General features: G+C 49.9%; 8 protein-coding genes across 8 annotated transcripts; 5 read left to right on the forward strand and 3 right to left on the reverse strand.

Annotated features, from left to right (window-relative positions):
• Window positions 1-1063: 1063 nt before the first annotated feature.
• Window positions 1064-2011, forward strand: N7478_010537 (Developmental regulator flbA; the record flags this gene model as incomplete). Its single annotated transcript, XM_056926751.1, has 2 exons — window positions 1064-1123; window positions 1196-2011. 2 exons carry the CDS (start codon window positions 1064-1066, stop codon window positions 2009-2011), a joined length of 876 nt encoding a protein of 291 aa, XP_056776121.1.
• A 2768-nt stretch (window positions 2012-4779) lies between these two features.
• Window positions 4780-5135, reverse strand: N7478_010538 (uncharacterized protein; the record flags this gene model as incomplete). The annotated part of the gene is made up of 2 exons (XM_056926752.1): window positions 4780-4825; window positions 4855-5135. 2 exons carry the CDS (start codon window positions 5133-5135, stop codon window positions 4780-4782), a joined length of 327 nt encoding a protein of 108 aa, XP_056776122.1.
• A 344-nt stretch (window positions 5136-5479) lies between these two features.
• Window positions 5480-5784, forward strand: N7478_010539 (uncharacterized protein; the record flags this gene model as incomplete). The annotated part of the gene is given in 2 exon segments (XM_056926753.1): window positions 5480-5656; window positions 5671-5784. 2 exon segments carry the CDS (start codon window positions 5480-5482, stop codon window positions 5782-5784), a joined length of 291 nt encoding a protein of 96 aa, XP_056776123.1.
• Window positions 5785-8614: 2830 nt separating this feature from the next.
• N7478_010540 (ankyrin repeat domain-containing protein) lies at window positions 8615-10308 on the reverse strand (the record flags this gene model as incomplete). The annotated part of the gene is made up of 2 exons (XM_056926754.1): window positions 8615-10252; window positions 10306-10308. 2 exons carry the CDS (start codon window positions 10306-10308, stop codon window positions 8615-8617), a joined length of 1641 nt encoding a protein of 546 aa, XP_056776124.1.
• Window positions 10309-11103: 795 nt separating this feature from the next.
• On the forward strand, window positions 11104-12216 carry N7478_010541 (ankyrin repeat domain-containing protein; the record flags this gene model as incomplete). The annotated part of the gene is made up of 1 exon (XM_056926755.1): window positions 11104-12216. The coding sequence occupies one exon, from the start codon at window positions 11104-11106 to the stop codon at window positions 12214-12216; it is 1113 nt and encodes a 370-aa protein (XP_056776125.1).
• A 341-nt stretch (window positions 12217-12557) lies between these two features.
• On the forward strand, window positions 12558-13079 carry N7478_010542 (uncharacterized protein; the record flags this gene model as incomplete). The annotated part of the gene is made up of 1 exon (XM_056926756.1): window positions 12558-13079. The coding sequence occupies one exon, from the start codon at window positions 12558-12560 to the stop codon at window positions 13077-13079; it is 522 nt and encodes a 173-aa protein (XP_056776126.1).
• Window positions 13080-13984: 905 nt separating this feature from the next.
• On the forward strand, window positions 13985-18316 carry N7478_010543 (uncharacterized protein; the record flags this gene model as incomplete). The annotated part of the gene is made up of 1 exon (XM_056926757.1): window positions 13985-18316. The coding sequence occupies one exon, from the start codon at window positions 13985-13987 to the stop codon at window positions 18314-18316; it is 4332 nt and encodes a 1443-aa protein (XP_056776127.1).
• A 752-nt stretch (window positions 18317-19068) lies between these two features.
• On the reverse strand, window positions 19069-19703 carry N7478_010544 (ankyrin repeat domain-containing protein; the record flags this gene model as incomplete). Its single annotated transcript, XM_056926758.1, has 2 exons — window positions 19069-19625; window positions 19679-19703. The coding sequence occupies 2 exons, from the start codon at window positions 19701-19703 to the stop codon at window positions 19069-19071; spliced, it is 582 nt and encodes a 193-aa protein (XP_056776128.1).
• Between the last annotated feature and the right edge of the window lie 327 nt (window positions 19704-20030).

Below are 20030 nucleotides of genomic sequence, written 5' to 3' on the forward strand. Positions count from 1 at the left end.
CCCAATAATTCTTAGATTTCATACCATTTTGGGAAGATTAGCAATGCCACTCAAACATTGGCAGCATGTGGACTAGAAAATGACATAATTAATTTGAGACAATCCCTTTCGGGGCCAATCAGCTTGCCCAACCCAACCCTGATAGAGCTACCAGCTAATTGATTGAACCAAGCGTGGCGACGGATCTAGCCCGCGCACGCTGAGCTGGGTTTCTCCGGAACCCCCATTAGACTAGTCTCCACAGACACTTTGGGAGTTTGTCTATTAACCTGGGGTATGTCTAACAGCGGTTATCGTATATTGCTGGTAATCCCCTGCTCAGCTGCATGCACTGCTATGACTGTTCGGGCAAAGGAAGTTTTGTCAGCTTGGTTAATTTATCGTCAAGCTTTTTGAATTTTCTTCTTGAATTTTCGACTATCTTGAAACTATTCTTTTTTAGATCTGTTTCATTTCTTTTATTGCCACTCGGTGCGCAAGGGCACAGAGAGCCTACCGGGATCGAGCCAGCTAGGCAGATCCAGCCCAAAACATATATCATGCGTTTCTTCTCTCTTTCTGTATCTGGTATCGTTTAATGGATCCGAGGTACTATCCTTACCAGAGAATGACGCGTCTAAGTGAAAAAGGTGGCGTGGGATCAGATACCCAAATCATACTCAGCCATGCCCGCTCGCGATCGTGAAGAATCTTTGGGTAATTCATTGAACCAAAGATGGCTAGAGTTTCGCCCACGGATACGTTGCGCTGGGATCTACCCAGGAAACTTTCAACTTGGTTCCCTTATTATTTGTGGAGGCATGGACAATCCACCCACCAATCTCATGTACGTATAAGTTCTAATGATGCCTTACACGTAATGCTCTTCTTAACTGTTATCTATCGTAATCTAATGTTGCTCCCATTTATTGTCTCTACGAAGAACCGACTGAGATTTTGATCTTATTTTTGCCCTCACGGACGGAACTTGTGCTTGGTGTACTCATTTTATCCTTGGCTTTTGCTGCAGGTGGCAGACTCCCAACCGCACTTGTCGTGAAAGAAGTCCGCCGCACATCGCACCATGCATCAATCATCATCGAGATACTTACGCATGACAGAAGATAAGCGGTTGTTTGCCAGGGTAAGTATAATATCCTGCGCATCCAAATATCGGGCTAGGGAATAGTGGAATATCATCCTTATACTAATTTAGGATTTCATGCACCTGTTCTCTACACTTATAGTCAGTTTGAAGTTGAATTCGCATCGCGTTCATTTTATGAGATACCACCATACGTTTACTTCGGAAGAGGCCATCGAAAAATTGGTATCGCTCAAGTTCTCACAGTCGAATTGGATGCCGGACCCAAAAGATACATCCCGGGCCGTGACCACTATCACTACCACCACCTTCTTAATGGACGAGGGAATGGCTCATTCGGTTTTCCAACGATTCATTGACGCGCGGCTTGTCAAGGCTGTTCATGGAAGTGGTATCCATATTTTTCCGCTTAAAGGATCCCTTTACCAGATTACCCCAAAAGGGCTGAGCATCCTGCAGGGTTTCTGCCAGCGTAACGGAATCGAAGCTCATCCCATGATGCTAGCGATGAAGTCGTCCTACAACATCGTTCAACTGATGAACATGGAGCGTAGTTGGGAGACAGACAAGCTCGAGCATGGCACAACTGCAATCGAAGTGATATTCTGTCGATTTGTTAGGAATAACGAGTCGGAAATCAGGAGAGACACACTAACCTCCGGTGAGCACTCGTCAAATGGCCACTCCGACGATCTAGTTGGAAAGCATACCGCCGCGAAGCGAGGCCCGCAGCATGGCAACGTTCACAGTCACACATTTAACGGAGCTATGGTAGTGGACTGGCTGTTGAATTGGTCGACGACAATTGATCTTCAGGAAGCCTATTCCGTTGCTGAGTTGTTTGTCCAATACAACTTGATTATGATGGTCAAGGGCGACAGGGCTCTCCACGACCGAGCCAATGTGGCTTTCCAGCCTTCCAAGTAGTCGACCTACTGTATCACCGAACGAGGAAACCGCATATGCGGACGAATTCCCGAGGATATGGCCAGCGACAAGACACCATACGACAGCCGCGCTATACCGGGAGGTTCGAATGATACACAATTAAATCACATCCTCCAAGACCCGGTTCTTCGTCTCATATTCTGGGAATTCTTTCGGTTCTCGTTCTGTGAAGAGAATCTGTCTTTCTACTTTGATGTCTCTGAGTTTACGGTCAACTATCACAAAGCAGTAGAAGCCAGTTCACCCAACAGTGCTAGCTGGATCTAGGAGACGCTAGCCATAGCTTACGATTAGTATGTTTGATTTGGCCTGCTTTTCAATCGCCAAGCTTACTTCTGCCCTAGACATATACAATACTTTTTTTGGCCAGCGGCTCCCCTTGCGAGCTGAACACTGACTATGACCAACGAAAAGTCCTGGCTGTTTGGATTATTAAGGCTGCGGAAGCTGAAGAACCTTCTTTACAAAGCCTTCGGGAGATTGTTCGGTTATTTCAACTTGTACAGACTTCAGCTTTCAAGTTGATGGCTTACGTGAGTCCTCCGAATTGTGATCATGTCTCTTGCTGTATCAACGTCTGACGTTCCCTAAGGACTATGTCCCAAAGTTTCTGCATTATTCCAGGTACGTACGCCATTGCGCAGGAACTTAATAGGAAGCATACGGGGCTTCGTGGTCGTACTAATCGACCCATAAGCTGCTCTGTAAGAGTATGCCTTTTATCGAGATTTCGACTTTCGTGCAATGTGTTGTCGGCCTTTCGTCTTGGAGCGCATTGATGCAAAACCTAAGCCATTCATTGATGACGCTGGAGCTACAGGCCGGAAGCCCTGTTAGTTGTCGTAACACCCAAAGAGAATGAGACAATCATCCATAGGAGCCTCAGCTCTGGAAAGGCAAGATAAATTTATCTCACTTGTCGTGTTTTGTCTAAAGTGCACCAACTTACATGGAGTATATTTCATCTTCTATTAAACAACAACGGGGCAGCATTATAAGTCAATACTACTTGGGCTATGAATTGAAAAGTTTCGAAGATGAAAACAGGTCCATACACACTATGCTCAATTTGAGATGAAAAGTCTTCCGAGGAGATCTTTGCCGGACTAGTACTAGATAAAGAGATAGCTCTAATACCTGGAAGCTGCCGCCATCCTTCTACATAACTTGTACCACACGGGATGTCGAATGCAATTTGATTGTACGAAATGGTCTGTACATATTGAAACAATTAAACGCCAACGTAGTATGCTCCCCGGGTCTGTCATGCTTCGCATAAATCATGACCCCAAACATTATTGAAGAAATCCAATCTTCCTCCATCGCGGAATACAAAGCCCCAAGGTTTCCGAGTTCGCGACCTTCGCTGATTGCAGCATTGGAGAGACAGGTGTTTTACCGATCATGTGCATCACAACTGACCCACATGACATATGAACAAAATTTCTTCTTAAGAATTGACTGAGCTGTTTTGCAGGTCTTGTCGTATCAGTGGTGTCTCCACTGCTCATCATTCGTCTCTGCCACTCTGTATATGGCATGCTAAGGATATTTAGATGCCCTGAAATACGACATGCTAAGTCATGCCGGGACTGGCGAACCGGGTTCTCAAGGTGAGACACCATTCGAGGAGGGGCCGCATCAAGAACTATTTCACGAGACAAACTATCACAGCATTAGCATGGCGAACAAAAAAAATAATAAAAAAATGAACCAACTTACTCCATTGAAATGAAACAATGCACCTATTGTCTGAGAGGCGCTGATTATAGCTGGAAAGTGTTCTTTCGTATTCCACAGTCCATTTTTCTGGGGTCCTGTCATTTGTCCAACTCGAACATATGGAACTGGAAAAGTTGCATTTTGCCCTGTGGCCTGTTCTATGAGCTGCTCACAATGATGCTTAGAATGAGCCTAGTCAAGGTCGAGCGGGGTACTTGAATATCTTGTGGGTTCTTCTGACACCTAAAAATGTGCGGAGGTATTTGGGCGATGGCCAATTACTCCTATTGAGGATACAGTATGAACAGAAGTCGGCACGACTATTGATGTCGCGGTAGAGCCCCAATAAGTTGCGGAGTCTTTTGAATTGAGGCTCAAATGCACTAAACTATCGTTTAAAGCTCATTGGCCAAGCGTTGTGAATGATGTGCAGTTTGCGTGTACAAAGGGATAGCGTGTTACGCCTACTACTTACCAACCCGCGTTATCAAGCCATGAAGAGGTCTTGTCAATCACCAATTTGCCCAGTGGTCTATTGGGCCCACCACCTGATATCCCTCCGGTACTATCAATCCGGAGTAACCCTTGACTTGGTCCCCTTTCACTTGCTCCGCCTCGTTAGCTTCTCCTATTTACAAATTTAAACAACGTGCAAGGGGGATACGCGGAACATACAATAACCAGTTTTTGAACTGGTTTAACAGCAGACTGATAGCATGAGCTGATGCAACACTTCTGCCAACTCATAAAGCTGACTTGCATAAGCCTATCACGACAAAGGAACCCCAGGGGCACGGTAGACTTCGAATGCGCCACTTCATTCGATGTACTAAACATTGACTGCGTGAATCACGTAGGGATTGGCAATCGGCCCAATCTCGGAGATGGCCATGGGCTTTTTAAATATCCATCAGCCCTCACTTATTGTTATTCATGACCGTAGTTTGAAGCCCAAGTCCCACTGCACAACAGAGATGGATGTGTTGAGCTCGAGGCATTATTCTCGCTACATATCAAGCCACGTATCAAGCCAGCAATTCTCTCTGGGTTCTCTCCTGCTGTTTCACTTCTCTATGGTATATTGAGACTATCAATCTCACCTTTTATTGATCGGCGTTTCCCCAACGGTGTTAAAAACGGTGTTAAAAACGGTGTTAAAAACGGTGTTTCCAAGGGTTTGAAGTTGTGTAGGTTCCTCGGTTTGATCAGGCTCATCCTTATTACGATGATGCATGTACCCAATGCGAAGGTTTGATTCAGTTCTTGAGCGCCCTCGAGCAGGGAGGCGGGGTCCCCCAGAGACACCTTTATGGGGGTCGGCGAGGCAATTTCCAATTGCCGGGGGTGCCTCCCAAGGCAACGGGCAAGATGCGCTGGCCATTGTCGATCCGCCCTCCTCCATGCTTTTGCCAGGAAGATTTTCGCCGGTCAATCCATGAAACCGGGGTCACCATCAAGTGCATGCGTACATATACTATACTTGTCCACCAGCCTACCTGTATCTAAGCCGCACAACACACAATCAACTCCTGAACATTTGAAGCATAACTTTATAAGCCAACAGTCAGGCCTACTTCGGTGGTTCCTAATGGCCACAAGGCCTGGCAACTTTTATGCTGCACGCTCTCGGTCCATTGGATTTGCCGAATGCCTGAAACTCTGGTTCGCTGCAACATGTACTTGGCCGCATTTTATAGATAGCTTTCTGCATTGTCGTATTTGAAAATGGCAGTCTGGTTCTCAGTCTTTGCTGCACTGCTTTATGTGGCACTGACAGCTTACAGTCGGCAGATTGAGAGGGTACGAATGATATTCGCTCAGCTCTGCTGTCAGCCTGAATGCAACTTATCTGGTCGCTTGAAATTGGCTGCAGAGGTCAAGTGCAGTATCTGCATTGTCAGCGTAAGACCACATAGCCACGACTGACAGAAGTGTCGCTGTATGAAGCCCCTACCGCCGCTATCAGTATCCTGCGAAAGCTTCTAGAAATAGATTTGAAGGTTAGCAAGGTCGACGACATGGTGGGTTAGGATCTAGAGTCTCAATATGGTTGATAGAATTACCTGTAGGAACAGCTGTAGTAGAAATTTCCCCCTCGATGGCAACGACTTTCACCCGACAAGTGTTCTCTTGGGATCAAATGGCCCTACTGTTTGTTATCTGTGTCAGGAAGGAAAAATACCCACTAGCACGAAGGGAAAGACTTACTAACCATGCGTCAGATGCGCGGGCGGGTTGCAGTACATTTGCAATATGCTCCTGGGACAGAAGCCTGATAATGATAGAGGTACTAAACACCTTTGACTTTCAAAGCCGCCCAAATGTCGTGCTCATCCGTGTTGACAAGGGTGCGCGTCGTCAATACTATGACGGAGGGATCCGCTGACAGCTCTGATAAGGCGAGAGGGTCACCTCACTACCTCGCAATGATGAGTTTCTGCTCTCGCTTCTTGGCACGATGTGGAATTCTTGAGACCACCAGGCGGTGATAGCAACCCAATTCGCCCGCAGCAGATAATTGAGAATTGATGCCTTCGCTTCCTGCGGCATCAGTGATCTCGGAATGGGGGCGAGATGAGGCATTGAGCATTTTTCTCATCTACCGTTTCTTCCTAATCACTCTGCCTCGCCCATAACACACACAAAATTCCAAGACAGTTAGTGATGGTTGGCGAGTAGGTCGGCCCGGCTTCCACATTCAACTCCCGCCTAGGGCCGGAGAGGGCCGACACCCGTAGGGTGGCCCCGTATACCGAAGGCCCGCCCGAACCAAACGCCACAACCCCCGGAGGGAAAGTCTAGAATGGTTCCCGCGGGCACATTGGGAGCGACCGAAGGGAGCGGACAACTATGGACATGTTCTACCCAGTTAGGGCCTGATATTCCCACGGGGGATTTGGGAATGGGGGCCTTTCAAGAATCAACCTCCAGGTTCTGATCAAATGAATCTCTCCTCACAACATCGTTCCAAATCTTTCAAAGTGGAGACTTGGCACCATAGAACGAGGTTGATTCCAAGCAGAGCCTTAGAATGATAGAGCCCGTAGGTTTAGCGTGGGATCTTTCATTATGATAACCCGCGGGGCTCGGACGGAAACATTGGACGTCGCCATGACACGTCTAAACACTGAATTTTCACTTCTCGAAATTACCATTGGAGAAGGCCTTCCAATGTAGACCTGAGATCTGAATAATTCACTCTTGTCGAATTTCCCGGACAAGAGGATTGGAGAAAGTCCCAAGACGACGATAGTGGGTTGATCTTGCCCGTCGCCTATGGGAGGCACCCCCGGCAATTGGAAATTGCCTCGCCGACCCCCCTGAAGGGGGTCTCTGGGGGACCCCGCCCCCCGGCTCGAGGGCGCTTGGGCAATGAATCAAATCCGGGCGCGGCCGCAGTTCGGAAAAGTGATTCGATACCAAATGTGGCATTTATGCAGATGAAATGCCCGTATTTTGCGACGATGAGAAGAAATATCGCATTCCTGAAGGCTGACTTCATATACCGACGCGTCAACAGCGGTGGTCAGTGGGGCAAGCATGGCGAGTTGACACATCAACGCGCGATGCATATCTACCACGTGCAACCTCAGTTGCTTATTGGAATCCCTGGCCTTGTCGCTCAACCCCAATCTTTAGAACACTTGGATTGATCTCGATATGTCGTATCTAGAGTGTTGTTCGACTTCGTTCCCATTTAATTTGCTCTTGCCGTGTTAGCCCCTTCCCTGAGCAATGAATGTGCGGCGGGGAGGTAGCAGAAAAGGTCAAGGGTGGATGGACGGCGTGCTGACCGGAGCCTCTCTGAGGCCTCGGCTCATGATACATTCATTCTAGCGCCAGAAACCCTCTCGTATGATCTTTCCCCCAAGAAAAAAAGTATCTAGAAAGAATATCTCCAAACTCGCGGAATCCTTCGAACACACAAATTCATTCGGCGTAGCGAGAGTGAGACGTTAGATAGGGATGGAGGATATGAGACCCTTGAAATCCGAGCCTAGTAGTGATATTGGTCATCTTAACTTTTTCCATTGACGAGTTCGTTGGGAAAAGAATTGACTCACATGGTAGGTATATCTTGCACGTGTGCCTTCTATACGACCCACTACCGTTCTGGTCTGTCCGCCGCAACCATTCTCAGAGAACTGTCGTGGCAAACCGTACTGTAGACTATTTTGAATCCATAATCAAAAATGCTGATTATGAATAAGGCAACTTCCGTCTGCATACTAGATAGGCTCGGCATACACCAGTTCCAGCTGGTGGATCACCTTCAGAGCCGGCCAGCGTGGTTCCACATGGATTTTCGACGATCTGGCTGTGCCTATTAGAATCGGCATGTGATGGAGGGCAGAAATCTCATATTCGCTGTCAACTTCGAAATATCAGCAGTAATGCGAGTTACACTCAGAATTTTGTACATCATAGTGCTAGGATGTTCGTTCATCATGTTCTACATCTGAGATATAACAAATGCTCCCATAATACTTTCTATGTTGACAGTTGCTCACGTATGTTGCTGTATTACCGCTATGAGTGAGTGAATGAGACCCGCATCCAGCACGGACACGGTCGCAATTTTGTGCTCAAAAGAGGATCGGACGTATCCTTTTCTGATTCCCACCCACTGACAGCTTGGGTCAAGATATATTGACACTATTTGCAGCGATGGTACTGTATATCCCCAAGATACCTCATAACACGAGAGGGAATACAACATCCCAGTCTCCAATTATACAATTCTAGATGGGTGATACGACACAGTACCTCGGCCTCATGCAAGATCTTTTTCTAGGGCTGGTGATCAACAAGCAAATGTAAGAAGCATAACCAATGTGGTATGTTAGAACAAAGAGATTGTTAAACGAAGCTGAAATTTACACGACTTTTTCGTATCTGACGTTGTCTCTTCCTTGACGAGTAGTCTCCGTGGCTCTTTTGCTTCATTGCCTCTTGGATGAGACGGCTCATATCACGTTTTTTACGGGATTGAGCAACTTCGGCTGGCATTGCCAAAATACAAGGCAAGTTCGGGCCCTGGAGTAATCTGCTGACCATTGCAGTATCTTCTCGTTTGACCGCTAACAACAGGGCCGTCTCACCCCAACCATTGATCGTATCAATATTGATTCCAGGATGCCCAAGCAAAATATCTAGGATATCAAGTCTTCCGTGACGAATGGCTACACAAAGTGCCGTCTCCTTATCAGGACTGTTCCACTGGTTGATCTGCAGCCGATCACCTTGCCGGACCAGCAATTCAACCATATCACGGTGGCCCTCCTGGGTTGCCAAAAGAAGCGGCGAATCATTGGGTATTTCCAAGGCGTTAATTTGTGTCTTTTTGTGAGTGAGGAGTAATCTCACCACTGCGGTATTCCCTTGTTGTATAGCCAGACAAAGAGGAGATTGAGAGCCCCCGCATAGATTTGGGTCAAGACTCGGCCGGCTTAAGAACCATCCAAGAACGGTTGTATCATTTCTTCTGGCTAGATGGTGGAGCGAGGTAGAAGGGCTATCATATTTCCCACATGTTCCAAGCGTATTGATCTCCACGTCCTTCTCTTCCAGAAGCCTCTGCGTGACACGATCATAGAATGAAAAGGTAGACCACCACAGCGCAGTCCTACCGTAACTGTCTTTACGGTTCAAGAGAGTATTTGCGTGGCGAAGTAGAAAATCCACTGCCAAAAGATGACCGCTCCTTGCCGCTGTGTGGAGAGGTGTCAGTCCCTGTTCATCAACGATATCGAATTCCTCTCCCCGGAGGCGCAGCATTCGTGATATGGAAGCACCTCCGCTACCAGCAGCTGACGCAACCGTTTCCTCACTTCTAGTGAGCGGTGTATCCTGTGATATGACGCCAGGGGATGTCGCTTTCCAATGATCAAGTAGGAGATCTTTGATATTGTTTCTGTTTCTGATGCATGCTTGGATCCATGGCGATATTCCATTCAGATCTTTTGTATCAGGGTTGGCACCTCTTATGAGTAGTTGGCACACAAAGTCTCTGTTTCCTTGAAAGACAGCAAGCCAGAGCACCGTCTGCCCCTCAGAATTTGGGAGGTCGACTTTGAGCTGAGGGTGTTGAAGGAGCTGGGTGACGATGACGGATGATGTTGTCGCCACGCTGTGCCACAGAGCACTCTCTCCCTTGGTATTTCTCAAGTTCACGCGCAACCTTCTCTTCTGCAGTAATACTTTGATCACCAGCTCCGAGCCGTGATCTGCGGCTGTCATGAGAGGGGATGAATCGTCAACTAGTGCATTTACGTCGGCTCGGTAAGAGATTAACGCCTTTGCAAATGCACAATTATTGGTCTTAGCAGCCCAATGAAGCGCCGAGCTGTTTTGGTGCTTGATATTGTACTTTATTAGCGCCAGACGCAGCTTGGGATAGAGGTTTCGGTGGGTCTGAGCAAAAGCAGAAATCTGGCCGCCCGATAAGGTGCTGGCTATGATCCAAAGAATCTCCGTTGGAAAATCGATAATGGAAACCTGTAGAGTATATTCAGCATTCAATTCCATTACAAAGCATCGATTTCTCATACCATTGCCTCAACCCTCAAGCTGTTGACTTTGTGAAAGTATATGCAAAGAGGTTATGAGGTGTTTCCTCTTTCCAAGGCGATGCATGAAGTTTGATGCAAAGTAATGAAACTAATGCAGCGTATTTTTGGGCGATTTAGCATTGCAAGGACCAATCAATTTGGGAATTAGGGGATATGAAGAGCTTTAAGTATCACTAAGCGAAAGATTGGATGCTTGACGATGCAATCTTGCTGCTGTAAATTGCGCTTCAGTTCCCAGGCAGACTATAGAAGCCTCCAGTATTCAGAACCGTGGCTCCGGGAGTAGTGACCGGGATCCCAGGGACAAGGCGGTTCCCAGGACCGGCATATACTTTCCCAAGACATTCAATAATGATCTCATTACCGATTCATTCTCAGGCTCTTGGTTATTTGGAACACATCATCCATATCTGGTCCACAGTAATGTCTACTTGAACAACTTGAGACCCTGAATGATCCACCTTTCTTCCCTCGACATATTTGAGTTTTTGTGCTAAATACGAAACATGCTGGACAGACTGCCAAATTAATTTTTACTTTGGATCTGCAGAAGCCTCGATGGGAAAGAAATCGTTCAATTGACCATTTGCTGCTGCTGGGCAACTGCGCAAACTTGCACCAAATATCTCCTTGATTGTCTGCCCCACGATGAGATGCCACCCCTTCATCGAGCCATACTCGCAAGACGACTAGACATTGCGGGCCTTGTTGGATCTTTATCAGGCAAATCCCAACTCCGAGTACCGTGGGACGAGCACGCTTCTTCTCGCCATTGAGATGAGCTATCCACAAGCAGTTAATCTCATGTTGGAACATCACCCACAGCTATCCTATATTTGCGACTTTCAAGGTCAAGGGCCATTGTCAAAGGCGGTCGAAAAGGGCAATTTTGCCATCGTTGAACGCCTGTTGCAGTACCCAGCGCTGGATGTCAATGACCGATGCACCGATGGCATGTCCGCTTTGATGTACGCAGTGGAAAACGCCGAGCACGCCATTCTAAACTATCTTCTGACCGATTCCCGCGTGGATGTCAGCATCGAAGATTGCTTTGGGCAGAATGCGCTACACCTCGCAGTCCGAAAGGAAGACCATATCTCAGTGCAGATCCTGGCCCGAGACCCTCGCTTGGATGTCAATTGGTGCGGCACCCACCGAAATACGGCACTACTTCTCGCGGTCAAAATCCTCAGGAGGAGGTCGGCGCGTGGGATAGTGGAGGCCCTACTGCTCAACCCAAAGCTTGACATCAATCACCAGGATTCTAGAGGGCGCACGGCGCTGTGGCACGCGGTGGACCTGCAGAATGAGGAGCTAGTGCAACTGCTCTTGGACCAGAATGACCTTCATTTGAATGACGCGGATGATGGAGGTCTTACCCCTCTTGCGCGAGCAGCGGAGCATCAAAGCCCTCGCTTGCTACAGATGCTTCTGAGGCAGCCGAAAATATGTATCAATGTCACGTCGAGCTTGGTTTCCCCGCTGTGGGCCGCGTGTCGGGCGGGTTCGCTCGGGGCAGTCCAGAACTTGTTGACCCAGAGGTCCATTCAGGTCAACGTAAAAGCCCCCTCTGGAACTTCGCCCCTTCACGTAGCTGTCATCAACCAACACTTAGATATTGTGTCTCTTCTTCTCTCGCAAGGTGAAATCGCATTGAATGAGGTTGGGCCCTGGGGCTTCACAGCCCTCATGTTTGCTGCTGCAAGGGGGTATATTGCATGTGTTGAACGGCTGTTGCGCCACCCACAGATTGATCTCCAAGTTCAAGATCCTTACGGATACTGCGCTTTCAGCTTGGCGATACTCAATAGACATGCTCGGGCAGTGGATCTTCTAAGCAGTGCATTTGTGCGGCAGAGAGCACAAAAATTAGGCTGCCCATCGGGCTAGCTTTCCCAAGACTGAGTGGAGGAGAAATAGAAAATTTGAGTAAAGTTACTTTGCCAGACTGCTATACTCCCCATCTTAGAGTCAGATGACTCGGTCATTGCTATGTAGCTCAGCTCAGCGAGCACAGACGTTAGCCAACAGTCCACTGGAAAGTGCGGTCCGCTCAATCACTGATTTTCCCGGTTCAAGTACACAGTACTTGAGTATAATACCGTAGCACTGGCTGTCCTAAAGCTCCATTTTTCTCTGCTATTTGAGCGATTTGAGCGTGACATGAGCGTGGTCGGCCGCGAAACAAGATCCCAAAGCGCCGGATAGAAGCCTCTGTTCTAGCTTCACTGATGGCCCGCCCTCCGTCTAATGCATCGAGTGTATACAGTCGCTCGCCAGATACACCAAGACCACACTCCTCGACGGCTTTGCCTGCCCCCCGGGATGATCTTCCCGAGATTACACCACTGGACCATCGGATCTTTGTGGCGGGGAGAACGACCATGGCATTAGAGACCACAAAGACACACCTCAGTACAGCAAAGAGCGTGGCACAATCCCCATTAGACCCAATCACTGAGAAGCGCGGCCAACGTGATCAGCAAGCTCACGAAAATGAGTTCTTCCGCACCTGCTGCACGAATTTCCGCCATCTAGCGACCGCCGTGGTTGACATCACACGAAAGCTTGTATTGGAAGATCATTTCCATTCCGACCAATTTATCCCAGTCAATGCACGCTTGTGCCGGGCTACATTGGCTCTTTGGGCAGCCTTGGACGCATCAAGGGTGGAGGAGGACAGGGCGGAACGTATTTGGATGCAGGAATTGGATATGCCGACAGCTTCGGAGCCATCTTCCGAGTGGATCTAGGGGAAATTTGGCATCGTATGCGATTGAAGGTCGAGCTCGTCGAGTCTTGGGTATTGGGATCTAAGAATATTCAGTGAGACGTGACAGGCGAGGTGACAGCCCTGGATGAGAGTGGCGAATGCGTACATTCGTTTCAGGTGACGATGTGAGGGCCAGTTGGACAGTCAGCTACCCTGGTCTGACGACCAGCCCTGACGGTGGCAGTTGGCGGGCCAGGCTTTGTTGATTGGCTTGCTTTAAGAAGGCGGTAGCAATCACTTCCGGATGGCGACTGACCAATCATGGTGGCTTTTTGGGGTTCAACTTGGCAACCTCAGTTGAACCCCCTCTCGGGTTCCCCCCCCAACCCTGGACCTACGATTACACCGTTCTCCTTCTTGTATGTGGTCTGTTTATATCGAAATTCTAATTATAAAGTACGGATATTCATCCTCGTTCAACTCATTTGCCTAATAAATACAGTTCTGCCCTGTTTATTGGGTTGTAAAATTCCTCAACATTAAGCCATACGTGTTGTGATATAAGGCTGGTGCAGATCAGGAACCAAGCCGTCCCATCGGAATTAATGCCGAAATATCTATATACAGAATCAAGTTGATTTCCAATCAACTTGTTCTTCTCGTTGTATATATAGCCTCATATTTCCCTCTAGATGACAATAACAATCAATCTTCCTTTGATTAACAACAGGTTATGAGCCCGGGAGCAATCTCTCGGGTGCCGTCTCTACTCATCTGAGAAACATCTTATCTATCCATCTTGATTATATATCTACCCCGCTTTCAACAACAGGTTATGAGCCCGGGAGCAATCTCTCGGGTGCCGTCTCTACTCATCTGAGAAACATCTTATCTATCCATCTTGATTATATATCTACCCCGCTTTCAACTCATCAACTTATCATCATGTCGGCTCTGGTCCATGACTCCCCAGACCGAGCCGTCACGGCCATCGAGCCTCTGACAGGAAGCGACAACTTCGCTACCTGGAAACGTCTCATGACCTCCTACCTCAAAGCGAGACAGGTCTGGGACGTGGTGTCGGGCGACCTCCAGCGTCCTGACTGCCTGTTCAAGTACGCCAAACCTATTACGGCGGACATCCACCCCTTGGTGGAGCCCCACCTCAGCGGGGCGGTGAGGCAGCGCGCCATCGACGCGCGCCTCGAAGTGGAGGTCCAGGCGTTCGAGCGCCACCGTGAATGGTCGCGCCGCGAAGCCGAGGCCTACCATACTATCTTCCGTTACTTGTCCCCCCACATCAGCATTCATGTCGCGGGACTCGAAACATCTCGCGACCTCTGGAATGAACTTGAAGAACGGTATCGGCGGATGGAACTCGCCACGTTCTGCGAGCTGTTCGCCCAGTTGCGTGAGACCACAGGCGAGCGCTGTGGCAGTGCACGCGAGTTTGTCGATCGTGTACGGATGTTAGTACACCGGTTGAATGCTATCGTCCCCGGATCAATCGGCGACCGGACGCACATTGCGATTCTGTTGACTCAGATCGGACCAGAATACATCTTGATTGTAGATGCGATCCAAAATGACAAAGATCCAGTCAACCCGACCACGATCGGAAACCGTCTGGCAAATGCAGAACAGACGGTGCAGCGGAAGGACGCCGCAACGCTCCCGCATGGAGCGTCTGGCGCATCGAATAGCCCTTCAATCAATACCGTGCAGAAGAATACCAAAAAGTGTAACTACTGCAAGAAGCGCGGCCATGTGGTCGCGCAGTGCTGGAAGAAACAGCGAGAAGAACAGCCGTCCAGGGACCATGCCCTGAAGGCCGAACGGAGTGTTTCCGGCTCACCAAGAAGCAATTTGCGAAGTATACCATCAAGCCAGGTGGAAGAACGGCAGGGCCCGCCGACTTCCAAGAGACCGCGGATCAATGTTGTGAGGGCGAGGGTGACGACTCTCTATACCCACGCACCGTCACCCCGGTGGATCCTGGACTCGGCTGCCACCAGCCACATCTGCTGGGACCGGAGCTGCTTCAGCAGTCTGCGGCCCCATCGCGAGATGTTGGACACGGCGGGCGATCCAGTGGAAGCCGAAGGGATTGGGACGGTGAAGCTCACGCTCCGGGGGAAGTTCAACCAACCCCTGGTGCTCAAGAACGTATACTTCGCGCCACGCGTCGGGATGAACCTGATCAGTGTGCCGAAGTTGCTAAGAGACCGCTACTCGGTGGTAGCGCACCCGCAGAACGTCTTTGTGCAACGCCGAGGACGAACGGTGGGGACCGCCTACCATGCGGAGGAGGATCTGTTGATCCTGCGGTGCCATGTGAGCAAGAGATCTCGAGAACGAGTCCAACTGGCGAGGGCGCCGACGACCTATGGCCATGCAGATTCCCTGGAACCGCAGGCGGTGGCCATGGACGTCGACAGCCGTGAAGAGTCAAGTGGCGTAGGATGCGCATCGCCAACCTCTGAACTCGGTGGTGAAGCTGTGATACTCGAAGCAGATGCGGGCAAAGGAGTGGACCAGGCCTCCGAAGCGCTATGGCACGCTCGGATGGGACATCTGAACCGGGGCGACTTGAGGGTGGTCCTCCGGCAGACCGGCACTCCGTACCGACCGCTGACGCAGGCGCAACTGCAGGCAACGCCGCGTTGCCCGGCGTGCATGTCGGGTAAGCAGCATCAGAAGAGGAACTCCCGTGCAAGGCGGCCACGTCTGCATTCAACGAGAATTTTTGAATTGATCCACTCGGACATCATGGAGATGCCGATTGCCAAAGATGGCAGCAGGTACGTGATCACCTTTACTGACGATTATTCTCGGGGCTCATGGGCCTATGCCATGAGATGGAAACATGAAGCGCTGCAGAAGTTCCGACAGTTTGAGGCCTGGGTGCACCGACAATTTGGGGCCCAGATTAGAAGATTTCTTACCGACAATGGAAGAGAATATCTGCCGGTCGGAACACACCTCGAACGCCAGGGAGTTGAGTTTGACACCTCGCCGCCATACTGCAAAGGGCAGAATGGGCTGGCCGAACGAACGAACCGCACTATCCGGGAGCGGATCAACACGCTCCTGTCCGATGCAAACCTTCCTCCTTCCTGGTGGGTCGAACTTATAGATACGGTAGTCTATCTGAAGCTGCGCGCGCCAGCATCAATTCTGCGAAAAAGGACACCGTATGAAGTGATTTATGGGAAGCCGCCCTCGCTCTTGCATCTACGCCGGATCGGCTCTCGTGCCTGGGTGTTGATCCCAAAAGAGCATCGAGCCAAACTCGGACCGAGGTCGTCCGAGTGCCGACTGCTAGGTTATTGTGAACCCAACCAGTACAAGCTGTACGAAATCCACTCAGGAAAGACAATATTCTCCCGTGATGTCGAGTTCGATGAGAGGACCCCCGTGGCGCCACTCATCGAGGGGGAAACAGGCAACGACCTCCCGGACAACGCTCCTCCATCATCTGTCTTTCCACCAATGCCAAGTTCAGCCAGCGAGCTGCCAACACCTCCTGCGTCGCCATTACCTCGGTCGAATGAACGAGAGAAGCCGCCATCTGAGCGCGAGGATGAGACACCTCCAGTGATCAATCCAAGCCAACAGGAAACCGACTTGACATCGGATCTTGGGTATTCGATGTATGGTCGCAGACGAAGACCATCACGGCGTCTCCTGGAATCGCTGGGGAAGGTGTACTCGGCAGGCGCATTGAATACTGCACCGGCCAGACAAGCCGACCCGGCAACCTTCCGCGAAGCTGTGTCAGGCCCAGACCAGCTAATCTGGTGGGCCGCCATCCAGAAAGAATATGCGTCGCTTCTCGAACACGGAACATGGGAAAAGGTTCGGCGGGAGGACATCCCCGCTGGGGATCATGTGATTGGGTGCAAATGGGTCTTCAAGACCAAAACCAACGGAACGCGCAAAGCGCGACTGGTCATCAAAGGCTACCGGCAGAAACATGGCATCGATTATCACGAAACGTTTGCGGCTGTGTCGCGCATGGACTCGGTCCGCTGCATCGTCGCCAGCGCCGTGTTGCGCGGATGGAAACTCCACCAATTCGATGCGGTTACCGCATTTCTCCATGGAGACGTCGATTCGTCTATCTATATGGAGTTGCCCGAAGGCTTTGAAGAACCAGGGTACGTGTGTCGGCTGCGCCGTTCACTGTATGGGCTGAAGCAGGCCCCGCGGATTTGGTACCAATGCGTCCACCGCGTCCTGGCTTCTCAGGGCTTCACTATGGCCCAATCGGACAACTGTGTTTTCTGGAAAGCGGACTGCGTCGTTTGCGTTTATGTCGATGACTTTCTAGTTGCTGCGGCAAATACGCACGAAATTGAACAAGTACAACGAGCCTTACAAACCGAGTTCCGATTGAACGATCTGGGCATCCCTCGTTCGTTCCTCGGGATCGAGTTTGACTATCACGTTGATGGGTCCGTGTCTATTCACCAACATCAGTACATCCAGAAGGTGCTCTCCGACTTTGGCATGGAGAGTTGTCAGCCGAAGTCTACGCCGATGAATCCTAAGCAAAGCCTGAATACTCGCCCAGAGGAGGAACCTCCGGATGAAGAAGCAAAAGCTCGCTATGCAACTGCTATCGGCTCGCTCATGTATTTGATGGTTGGCACGCGACCGGATATTGCGTTTGCGCTCGGAATGTTGAGTCGCTTCACATCCCGGCCGCAATCGCATCACCAGGCCGCACTTCAGCGACTGCTTCGCTACATCAAAGCCACGCAATCTCACCGTATCACCTACCGAAATGGTCAATTGATCGGATACACTGACGCCGACTTCGGTGGCTCCGTCGTCACGGATGGAGCATACTCCACGTCTGGCTACGTGTTCCAACTGGCGGGAGCGCCGGTTTCCTGGTCGTCCAAACGTCAGGGGGAAGTGGCCACGTCCACGACTCATGCCGAATACATTGGCCAATACAATGCCATTTTACATCTACAGTGGCTCCGCACCTTTCTAGGAGAAACAAATCTGTATCGGTCTCCGGTCACTAATATCATGGCTGACAATCAATCCGCTATTGCGCTCTCCCGCAATCCCGAATTTCACAAACGGACCAAACACTTCAATGTCAAGTTCCATTATCAGCGGTCGGTGCTGAATGCAGGAGAAATTGACCTGCAGTATGTTCCCACTGAGGAGCAGGCCGCGGATGGTCTCACCAAGCCATTAGGGCCAACGTCCTTTGCCAAGTTCTGTAGTCTTTTGGGAATCGACGTATCCAAAACCTAAGGCAACAAGCATGACAGCGCAGGTGCTCTTTCCACTTTCTTTTCCCACGAAGGTTTTTTGAGTGGTTTTACCGAGGCCTGACTGCTCTGCTCAATTCCAGTATCGCCCTGCCAGCAGGACGATTCTGAGGGGGAATGTTGTGATATAAGGCTGGTGCAGATCAGGAACCAAGCCGTCCCATCGGAATTAATGCCGAAATATCTATATACAGAATCAAGTTGATTTCCAATCAACTTGTTCTTCTCGTTGTATATATAGCCTCATATTTCCCTCTAGATGACAATAACAATCAATCTTCCTTTGATTAACAACAATACGAAATATATATCTCTGACTTCAGGCAATCATAGTGGTATAACACATCACGATTTCTAGCAAATGACAAAACCCCGATCTCCGAATTTGATCGCGACTGCAGATCTTGCAGATCTTCCAGAGCCTCTGAGGCACCTGGGTATAGATATCCCGCTGTCACGTAGTCTGGTAATCCCAAGGTTGGTCAGGTTGGTGAAAGGCGGGCCACGTGGAGACTCCGTCACTCTGCGGTCGGCCCGCGCCCGGCATCTTCCCAATAATCTCAAACAGCCGAGGGAATTGGCCTTTCAATATAGCACCATGGCCTTCTAGTCTAGTCATATTCCAACTACTTCCGGCTCTGTGGGTGGACGTGGCTTGGTCACTTCATGCCGTCCCTCTGCAGCTCGGCTTTCGTGTTCTGACTTCAGGGGAAAGACCCAAGGCTTCCAAGGCCTTCAATCAAGACAGCTTCGCGCCAATTGCGCGATCAGCCTCTGGTTCGACGTGAAAGTTGCATACTGCAGGAGGGAGCGGCCTTTGGCGTCGCGCTGGCTCACCATCGATTGTGGATGAGAAACCAACAGCTCAAGGATCGCCTCGCGTCTGGGCTCAAAGCCACCGTACGTCTTGGCCGCGAGAAGCAATGCGCTGTCCCCTGCAAGGTCGGGGCGATTGACATCGACAGATCGGGAATTCAGTAAGATCTGGACTGCAAGATGATCGTCGTATATCACTGCTAGATGGAGCGCAGTGAGACCTTGGCCATCTGTGACGCGAACATCGAGTCGCGGGTCACCCAAGAGGATCTCCAAGATCTCGTGCTGTTGATACTCTAGAGCCGTGAACAGTGTGGGCTGGCCCTTCGGTCCGCTGCTGTTGACATCGATGCCGTGCTGAAGGAGTTGAATCACGGCTTGCACATCTCCCCGAGCAATTGCAAAGAACAGTGCATTCTGAATAAACCGTCTGCAGCAATGAGCAGCGGGACGCTCTTCGTATGACGGCGAAGAGCCTGCTAGAATGGGTAGTTAGCACCCGCACTGACACTGGAATAAGATGACCAACCGATGGTATGGAGGTGGTGCGACATCTCCGACATATAGTGAGAGGCTGTTTCGGATGAAATGATAGTGGCGCCGAACAGACTTATGGATGGAGGAGCAATACTCGACCTTGCAGGTCTATATTTATAGAAGCCACTATGATAAGCATTTCATTCTTCTGGCTGATCCTCTACTTTACATTTGAGCTAGATGGAATTCGGTTGGGTAGAATCACGGAAAATGAGGCCCGTGGAACAGACAGGCTGTTCCCAGGAACTCTTGTGCTCCCAGGAATCTCCATGATCTTCCTGGAGCCCTGCGTTTGCGCGGAACGCCATGGATTCCTCGCATTTTCAACAAAGGCTTCTCACAGC

The sequence above is a fragment of the Penicillium angulare genome (genome assembly GCF_028827245.1).
Source record: "Penicillium angulare strain IBT 27051 chromosome Unknown utg000007l_segment0_segment0, whole genome shotgun sequence".
In the NCBI taxonomy this organism is placed as follows: domain Eukaryota; kingdom Fungi; phylum Ascomycota; class Eurotiomycetes; order Eurotiales; family Aspergillaceae; genus Penicillium; species Penicillium angulare.